The sequence below is a fragment of the Hevea brasiliensis genome, chromosome 7 (assembly GCF_030052815.1).
Source record: "Hevea brasiliensis isolate MT/VB/25A 57/8 chromosome 7, ASM3005281v1, whole genome shotgun sequence".
Lineage (NCBI taxonomy): Eukaryota > Viridiplantae > Streptophyta > Magnoliopsida > Malpighiales > Euphorbiaceae > Hevea > Hevea brasiliensis.
In genome coordinates this window covers 100,950,513-100,961,155 of record NC_079499.1, presented here as the reverse complement: position 1 = coordinate 100,961,155, position 10,643 = coordinate 100,950,513, and the positions used below count along the sequence as shown (strand labels likewise).

General features: G+C 29.0%; 1 protein-coding gene across 1 annotated transcript; it reads left to right on the top strand.

Moving 5' to 3' along the window:
* The first annotated feature begins 9,276 nt into the window (after positions 1 to 9,276).
* LOC110656135 (transcription factor MYB92-like) lies at positions 9,277 to 10,643 on the top strand. The gene is made up of 3 exons (XM_021812736.2): positions 9,277 to 9,452; positions 9,541 to 9,670; positions 9,775 to 10,643. Exons 1-3 carry the CDS (start codon positions 9,320 to 9,322, stop codon positions 10,556 to 10,558), a joined length of 1,047 nt encoding a protein of 348 aa, XP_021668428.2. The 5' UTR covers positions 9,277 to 9,319; the 3' UTR covers positions 10,559 to 10,643.

The following is a 10,643-nucleotide window of genomic DNA, read 5'->3' as shown; positions in this document are numbered from 1 at the left end:
GATCAATCTTCTTTTTGTTTTGATTTAAGTATGAGTTGATTCCAGTTTTTGCAACCCAAAATAATTGGATTATTTGTAATACAAATTTTTTTTTTTTTGGAATGCCTCAATTAATATACAATATTGTTTTTGTTTTTTAAAAAAGCGTCTTAAAAGTTTTTATTTTTAGTGCCTGAAATTTATTTCATGTGAATTTTTAGGGATTTTACCCTTAATTTTATGTACTATATCTGAGACATTTGTTTTTAATTAGTAGGAAACTATTGTTTTAACTCAAAGAGTTATATATGCTTTTTAGATTTTATATACTTTATAGTCCATAAAGTTCTAATTTTACAACTAATACATAGAAACACTTCAATTTTTTTTTTCATTATTTGCATTTGAAGTTTGAAAAGTTAAATATTTATATATTCTTGAAAGTATATATTTAAATTTATCAAACTTTGATTTTCACCATTGAATTCTAATTATTTAGAAAAGAGAAAGTAATAAAATAACTTGAGAACTAAAACCAAATGATCAAACTGGCTGAATTTCAAATTGTCCAAAATAATATGTTAAATGTTTCTATATGAAATCATTTTTGGTCAAAATATTTGGGTGAAAGATCAAACATAGCTATAAATAGTTTTCGTAGCATTATTGTTTTCCTCACAGATTTCTAAGATCTTTTCTATTTTCTTTTCAAGGACTCTTTGGTGATCAAACATATAAGGAGAGAGAGAGAGAAATCTTTAATCGTTTTGCTACCAGCAATGATGTAACTCTATGGTATTATATACGAGTTTTTGGACGTCAATGAGAAAGACCATTATCTTTTTATCAACAAAAATCTGTCATGATTTTCTGTTCCTTGACATATTACCTCAACGATGATCCAACTTGTTAATTAATTAGGGTGCTCTGATAGAGTGCTTCTGTATTGCTTGAATGATATGATCTTTCTAGGTTAGCTGTAGTTTAAGCTTTGCCAAAGCCGTGGCTTATAGAGCTTTGCCAAAGCCGTGGCTTATAGAGTATGGATTTCTGTTCACCTGCTTAAAAATTTGTCAGTTCATGTTTTTGTGTTCAGAAACAGAACCAAATGGGTCATAACACGGTTTGAGCTACACTTAAAAAGTAGCTTTCCCCTTTTCATAACTCTATAAATTCTCCCTATGTTGGTTATGTTGGGATGGATATAGTGTTATTCAATAAAAATTTAATAAAAGAAAAAAATTAAAAATTTATTACATCCATCACGGTTTGCGGATGGAGATCGTCTGGGTATGCTTTAGGGTTGAATAGAAATCAATTATAATAAAAAAAAAATAAAATTTAATCTTTTAATTTGATTTTTTTGTTTTTATTTTTTAAGAAAATTTAATTTTAGTTCGATTGAGTTTGATTATTTTTTTAAAAATAAAAAATGAACTAAACTGATTGAATTTTTATATACTACATCGTTCTAGTTGTTTTGCATTAATGCTCTTTTTCATTTTCATTTTTCTCTGTTCAGTTTGTTTACAAAGACCCTAACCCTCAAATCATTTCCCTCACTCATTCTTTCATTTCACTTTTCCGTCTTACTCTGTCTCTGGTCTCTTCTCTGCCTCCTTTGCGTTGCAGAGCCTAGCCCTTCTCCTTTTTTGTTTCCTTTGAATCACAGCTCTGGTCTTTTCACTCACTCCCCTTCCTCCTCGTCCTTGGGTCTGGGTTGACTGAGTCTCATTCTTAATGGTTATTGGTGTTTTGTGAATATTCTTTTGGTATGTAGTTGCTGAATTTGTTAAGTATTGTGTTAATTTTTTAGAATTTGCAGCATTATTTTTTATGATAAGCATTAATTTTTCAGAATTTGCTGCATTATTTGTTTATTGTTTATTTTATTGTGTAATTTGCAATGGATATTGGAAATATGAATTTGATGAAATTAATTAAATTTTTTTTTGCTTTTGGTTATTGCTTCTTTGTGCTTTTGGGTATTGAAAATTTGAATTACCCAATCAAATCATAATAATCAGTTTGGTTTGAATTAATTTTATTTATATTTTTTATTTGATTCTTATATTTTAAGTTTTTTATTATTTATTTTAATTTAGATCAATTTGTAACCGAATTGACGAATTGTAAAGCTGGCTCTAGTGTGTTCAGTGTATGCCATAGGAGCATCAGATGAAAAGTTGATGGAAATGTGAGAATAAGACTAATAGCTAAACGTACAAGAAGATTGCCCAAAGTACAATATTTTAGTTGATATATCTAATGTTAAGAGAGTACATGATATGTGGTATTCAACTGTCACTTTCATTTTCTTTCACTATCCTTAGCTGTAAACTATGATGTCATTGCCTATTGAATTTAAGCTAATAAATAAGACAAGTTAGTTGATGGCTAAGACAATGATATAGAGAGTTACAATTGCTCCATTAAAATACTAATTAATTAAATAAAAAAAAAATCTTCTATTGCATGATAATATCATTATTTATAGATAAATCCATAATATATTCCTTAACCCCTAGCGTTGGTAGTAACGGTTGAGAAAACTAGTCAGGTCCCATATGATGATAATGCAATTAAGAAGATTCGAGCAAGGTTTGATCATAAATTAATATTAATCATCATATATTAATATAATAGAGTGCCTTGCTAATCAGGTGATGAAGACCATGAAATGAGACCAATAGGGTACCTCAATAGAGCAACAGAAGAGAAAAATGAACCGTTGTACACGTAATTATCATTGAAATGGTAAAGATATGATGAAACTAGCATAGATTTTGCATACCCCACCATGAATTGTTTTCGTTTTGTGTATTATAATTAGGGTTTGTTAGGCCATTAACAGTTGAAAAATGGTGAAGTAGTTGTTTGATCTATGTTTTTATTTTTTTATCATTAGATAGACACACACATATGGCTTAGTGACGTAATTGTTTAATCTGTCTTAAATACGCTTCACATGTATTAGACATGATACAAGTATTTCTTCTCTCCTCCCTTTTATTTATTTATTTTTTTTTTCTGTTTCTGTAATCAACTGCTTAACGATGCTTAGAGTTAACTGTCACTGTCACTACTTGGAGAAATATTAACCTCACTAGTCCAAGCCACCCTTTGCTTAATTATATTTTTAATCTAGTTTCTAACATATATAGACAAAGACCAACCTCAAACCCACAAAGAAATACTTCATTTTGTTCCAATTTTTTTCTCCTTTAAACTAAATTGATTAGGGCTAAAACAATATATAATTCTAGTTGAGCTGCAAGTGGCTATTCGAGTCAACCCATCTGGTAGAGCTAAATTTATTGATTCAAGAAGCTAGATGCCTAGATCCAATTCAAAAAATTGCATACTTGACAAGTTTATCATTACCCGATTGGGTTTCGAGTCAAATTTCCATTTTCTTAAGCAAAATTATAGCCCTTGAAGTTTGATCCTCTCCTTGTTGATTTGCTAAGCAAATCAATGCGTGAAAGGAAAGAATTTCGATCTTCTTCCTTGTCTGGATATTCCAAGAATTTCCATATAATATATTATTTTTTTTTGGGTATTATAAAAATTGTCAAATATATATGATTGAAACAGTTGAAAATTGATTTTGTTTTCTTTGTGCATGGAAATGTAAAGACACAAAAACATATACGTGGTATGAGGAAGCATAGAAAGTCCAAGTTTAGACGTATTGGTTGGAAACTTAAGAGGGCAAGCAAAAACTATTATATTTTCTAATCATAAAAACGCTACACTCATTACATCACTGGCCCCCTTCATTTTCTTTATTAAATTATATGACATACCTGCTTCATTTTGATGTGAGAAAAAGGTGGTCATCCGGCAAGGAACCCTAGTTGAAGAAGCAATCCCAATATCATTTCTGTGGAAAAAAAAAATTTAAGGTTAATTATAAGTTAATCTTCATTTCTTTATTTTCAATTTAAAATTTTGCTATAAATTATAAAAAGTTACATTAAAATTATTTTAATCATTTTAATTTTAATATCTTTTTGGTATAATATTTAAACTCAAGACTCATAATTCTAAAAACAATTTCAGCATAATTGAGTTATAGTTCATTGATATATATATATATATATATATATATATATATAAAGAAATATTGAATTAAAAGTATTTTAGTTATTTTTATAATCAATAATAGTAAATAATTAAATTTACATAAAAAAAAGTAATTTATTAAAATAATAAAACATAAAAAATTAAAAATAGAACGCATCAAAAAATAAAAATAGAAAATTAAATTGTAAATTTTAATAAATCTAAGAAATTAACTTATAGTTTACTTTTTAGAAAAAGAATTGAAAAGAACTTATAATTTACCTAATCTTTAGCTGGCTAGCTTTCGTGAGGGAGGGGTTAATAGGTTTTTTTATTTTTTCCTCTTTATATATGAATTCCAAGGTTTTTATTTCTAGTAGCAAAACTTGAGCCGACAGCTCAGCTATTTGAGGTAAACGAAGGTAAAGAAAAGAGGGGAAAGCAAACGGGATTCTCTCTCTTCCCGTCGCTTATTGCTTTGACTCTATGCGGCCGCTGATGTATGCTTTAATGTGTTTAGGTTTGAATTAAGCTATATATAGCTTATGAAGGAAGTCCTAATATTATAACCAGCAATTTTGCTACTATAAATGTCTTTTTTTTCTCAAATTATTAAATGTATTAATCATTATTTAATTTCACTGAGCATGAAGCCCAATTAAAAGTTATTATTATAAGAATTTTTTTTTTATTTAAACCCAATTCAATATGAATTTAAAATATAAAATATATACTAAAATTTACCTATTAAATATATAAATTTCATAAATTTATGTTATGGGTTCAACGTCGAGTTTCAGTAGTTGAGAAGAAATACTTAAAATGATTGATTATTTTTTCTACTTGTATGTTTAAGTAATAATGTTTAAATATTAAAAATGGGAGTTTTGTAGGTTTAAAAAGGGGGTGGAAATTCAGTGTTTGCTAGACCTTCTTCTCTCCCTCAATGATAAAATGAAAAACTTACACATTAATACATTTTAATGTGAGCATATATAAGTTATTGGGTTATTTACACATCAAAATATTAACCATTTTAATGTTGTAATTCAATTATTTATATAACCACATAGTTATTACTTGACAATTAATTAGTAATAAGTCAATAAAATCTCATTTATGCAGCTTTATAATACAGCTTTATAAACAGTTGAACTTACAATCTAAACCAAGACGCAGGCAAAGATAAATAGAGTAAATGAAAATGAGTGAAGTATTATTCTCATTCATTTTCATTTATTCTGTTTGCCTCTATTTTTCTGGAGTAAGTTTTGTGATTAAATCCAAGTATATTTTGACAAACATTTTGTGAATGTTGAATTTTTTTTTCTTTTGGGACCTATGAAATTTAAAGGTTCTAGAGAATAATATTTATCAATTCTATATCTGCATTTACTAATAATTTTAACCTAACAATATAATATATATATATATATATATATATATATATATATATATATATATATATATATATATATACACGTGAACATCTAGCTAATATTCCTTTTTTCTGGTTACAATTGAAATTAAATTATTTCTTTCAAACCCTAATGGCAGTATCTATATATAATAGAGAGAGATTTGCATAATTATGATAATAGAGGTGGGGAGATGGAGAGAGAAAGGTGGCCCATTAGAGATATGGTTGGTTAGAATGCAAAAACATTGTGCACACTTGGAAAAAGACTCCAATTTTTAGAATAGGGCGCAGGATATCTATCCATACCCAACTCAAAATTATGTGATCATAGATCCTACATTGCATCGGGATCTTGAATTAAAAATCAACAATTCTCTCACTACCTTCATTACGAAATTGTTGCCATTACAGGTGCTTCATTGCTCTTCCTTTTCTTCTCAATCGCCCCAGTAACATTTGGACAATCTGTGAGTTCAATATTAATTTTATCTATAATTTCAATATTATTAATTTATATTTAAGGCATGCTCATGCATTCACTCATATGTATGTATATAATTAGTTAAATGCTAGACACACTCATTTACTGTATATGTTACTAAATTTATTTGTGGATGTCGCCTTAAAATAACTTGAAGTTGTGTATATATGTGTTGACGTGAGTATGGTGTGGATATAGATATGGGTAGAACGAATAGTCGCAGTTGAAGCTTAACTCACTGGACATGATTCTTATATAGAGATAAGTTGGGGTGAGCACAACTTTGAGTTAATTTCGTTGCCCATGCACTTGGATTATTAAGTGAAAGTCCGGCTTGAGTTAACCTCGCTGACAGGTATTGGACTGAGAGAGCTGTATAGGAGAATCAACTCCCATATATGTATTGATGTGACACATGAGTGTGTGCATACTCCAAATTATCTTTTGTGCGAATATTGATTGAATTGTTTGATCTATGTGAATGTGTTGCATTTTATATATAGGAATACATTAGATTTAGATAGTTATAGAAATTATATTTAAAATTAATATTTTACTCTCTGAGTCGAATGTTTACCCTTATTCAACTATTTTTCCTCAGGTGATAAGTGACTTTATTTGTGATTAACCTGCTTTCTTTCGTCGCAGATTTATACAGAAATATTTTGATTTGCTTTTATTGTCTTATATTCAAATTTAGAACTCCACATGGACAAATAGTCGTATTTTTATTTGGGTTGTAATAACTTAGTTTTGGAATTGTAAAATTAATTATATGAGATGTTTATTATTGATGATGGAGGAAGCTGAGCTTCCAATGTTGATATATGTGATTTGAGAATTGTGAGGGTGAGCTGAGACCCTCATATTATTGATTTTATTTGTTTATAAGTCGGGGTGAGTTAATGCTCTCCGTTGGATATTCCAACTTATGGTCGGACTTTATTCGTTTATTTTCTTAAAATTGAGCTAACTTATTGGGCTTTATAAATGGATTATAAAAAGTTAGGCTTACTATGAGTTTCAGGTGCCTTATGTTGATTCAAGTCCTAATGTCAGTCCAGTTCAGAAATCAGTTCGTGACAAATTCGCAGTAAACTATGTGGAAATTTTTTTTTTTTGAAATGAGATTATGATTGTAAATGCATGTTCTTCTTCATTCATTTGATTTATAAAATTAAATAAAGTATTATTCTGATTCTATTCCATGAAAAAAAGGAATCGAATTTAAATATTTGCAATCAAAATGGAATTTTAGCCAAGTTAAATTTTTGGAAGTAAATTCAATATAAAACACTTCTAAAAAAATAATAATAAGAGTTTAATTGTGTTGACAGAGTATTTGATTTAATCAATCAGTGGAAAGCAATCTCTATTTGATGGCAATTTAGATCATTATTTGATTCTATAGCCTTTCTACAAATTCAATTTTAAATTTTGACTTCATACTAGAGAAAAAATTTGCACCTTTCTTATTGGAGAAAAAATTTGCACCTTGTACTGCATCCTATCCAAATAACCAAATAGCACATCCAAACACCTCATACATTAATGAAGACAGAACAAATTCTCAACTCGAGGAATAACTTTATAAAAATACAGAAAAAAACAAAATAAATCCTCACTAAGAAGGAAGCAAATAACTCAATATCTATCAATAAGATCTATAGACCTAAGTATATATACTAAGAATTCATTCTAAAATAATATAAATCTGATAATGATTGGAAAAAGAAAAAGGAGTAAGGGGTAATCACCCGTGAGCACACTCATTGATAACTACCCAAAAAAATCAAAAGAAAAGAAGAGAAAGAAAAATAAAAAAATAAAAAAAAAATGGAAGAATTTTTAAAGAAAAGGAGCCTCTTTCTTTAGTAAAGATATTAGAAAATTGCATGTGCTAACGTGACTGTTAATAATTTTGATTTATATATTTTTTAAAATTTTAATATATAAAAATAATATAATGCCTTAAATTTTTATTAATTATTATATATTTTATTTTTATTATTTTTATCTCTCAAACTTTTTTCGTAACAAAAAATAAATAAAATCAATCTTTCTTTCTATATATATATATATATCTCATAAGCATAAATATATAAGTACATGTAATTAATATATATATATTAATATATTGTAACTTATTTTGTAATAATGACTATTTATTATAATATTAAGAAAATAATTATTAAATAATTTATAAATTGCATATATAATTGGGGAATTAATTAAAGTAATTAAATAAATAATTAATTAAAAATAAAAAAATTTAATAGAAAAAGCCACGTAGCAATATAATAGACAATGCCACGAGGTAATACTATGAAATCTAATACCACGTGATAGTATTACGAGAATACTTTTCTCTTTATATATATATATGAATATCATAGACGTTGATATAAAAGATATTAAATCAATGAGTTTAATCTTAGTTGTATTACAATAGTTTTTAGAACTATAAATTTCAAATTTGAATTTTAATCAAAATTAATTGTACAAGATATTGAGATAATAGAGCTCACTAACAGGTGGGCGTGGCACATTGACATATCTAATTACCTTCAAAATCACAATTATCAATGGAGGAAACGGAGATGACATATTAAAAACTTGTTGACAAATATTAATGATATATTCTAATATAGTACGTTTATATGACATCTTTATTTATTTTTTCTGTCGAAATGACATCTTTATTTTGAAGATAATAAAATGTGTTAGTTAATCATATCTTATCTATAAAAGATTAAGAATCATTATTATTATTATTCACAATTAAGGACATCTTCAAATTAGCTAACTAGTTTACCAATATTAAAATTAAGTTTTCTCTTTAGATAATTTTAATGATATTCACTTTTTTATATTGGTCTAATGCATTTAAGAATATTATTCTTAACATAGTTATTATTAAAATTAATTTTTATTTGATTTAATTTAATTTAAATAATTTTTTTATTTAAATTTAATTTATCAAAAATTAAGATATATAATATATAAAAAAATTTATTTATTAAATACTTGAATCATACATCTTTTATATTTTGAATTGATAGTGGGGGATAGAACCTCTCAATTTAAATATTATTTCGAGTTTTCAACCGTGGAAGCCGCCGCACATTGTAGACGGCGGGATCCAACCCAAAGGAGGGAGGGTTACATTTGCCATTTAATGAAGAGGGAAAGGCATAATTGTTTGGCAAGCAAATGGGAAGCTGCCACGTCAGACATTTGTTTGGGCTTGATTGTCAGGGGGTACAAGAAGAAAGGCTGTATATAAATAGGTAAGGGTGCAGTCAGGAAAATTTAATGGTTGGATCGGAGGGAGGCAACCAAATCTTGAAGAAAAGAGAACAAATAGAAAAATGGGAAGGTCTCCCTGTTATGATGAGAGCGGCCTCAAGAAAGGTCCCTGGACCCCTGAAGAAGATCAAAAGCTTGTCAAATACATCCAGAAACATGGCCATAGCAGCTGGAGGGCCCTCCCCAAACTTGCTGGTATTTATGCAATCTATCTGCCTGTAATTTATGTCATTCCTTCTCTCTTTAGCTAGCTAGCTAGCTAATATGTAGATCAATTTTGCAGGTCTTAACAGATGTGGGAAGAGTTGCAGATTAAGATGGACAAACTATTTAAGGCCAGATATTAAGAGAGGAAAATTTTCCCAAGAAGAAGAACAAACAATTCTCAATCTTCATTCAGTTCTTGGCAACAAGTATTCAACATTAGTTCTCTTAGTTTCCTATTACATCTCTCATCTAGTGATATTATATATGTATACTGATTTTTGGATTCTTCAAATTTCTTGTTTTTGACTAGATGGTCAGCCATTGCCAGCCACCTACCGGGACGGACTGATAATGAAATCAAGAATTTCTGGAATACCCATCTCAAGAAAAAGCTTATCCAGATGGGTTTTGATCCTATGACTCACCGGCCTCGAACCGATATCTTGTCAACCTTACCTCATCTTATAGCCCAGGCTAATCTAAAGGAGCTCATAGATCACCGCTCAGTGGAAGAACATGCAATGAGACTACAAGCAGAAGCTGTCCAAATGGCTAAATTCCAATACTTGCAGTATCTCCTTCAACCTCAATCTCATCACCCTCCAGCTTCTGTTGTAACTGGCTCAAACTACATAGCCACTACGAGTGCTTTCAGTAACATGGAAACTTTTAATCTTTTGAACTCACTTGCTTCAATCAAGGATAGCCTAGTTTCAGGTTCAATTACCCAGTTGGATTTATCATCAACAACCTGTCCTCCAGGACTAAGTGATTCTATCCCTTTCTCTCATTTACCTGATTTACAAATCCCTTGCAGCTATCAAACACCACTAAACAAGGACATGTTAATTGATCAAGCTAATAATCCTGAGTTTACAGTGTTCAGCCAAGGAGAGAACTCTCCATGGCTTCCTTCATCTTCATCAACACCATCTCCTCCATCCGTTGCTCCTCCGCTTTTAACACAGACTAATTCTTCCATCAACACTACTATGGGGGATGCTTCTAGCACTAATTCAAGCTTTGGAGGGGAAGCTACTACAGTTTGGCAACACCTTCTCCTTGATGACCCTTTGTTTCATGAGATTGCTTAGCTTTTTTTAGATATGCGTGAAAAGGTTTGGAGTTAATTTCACCGCCACTTCACTCTGTAATATTCCGAATATTTTTATGTATATA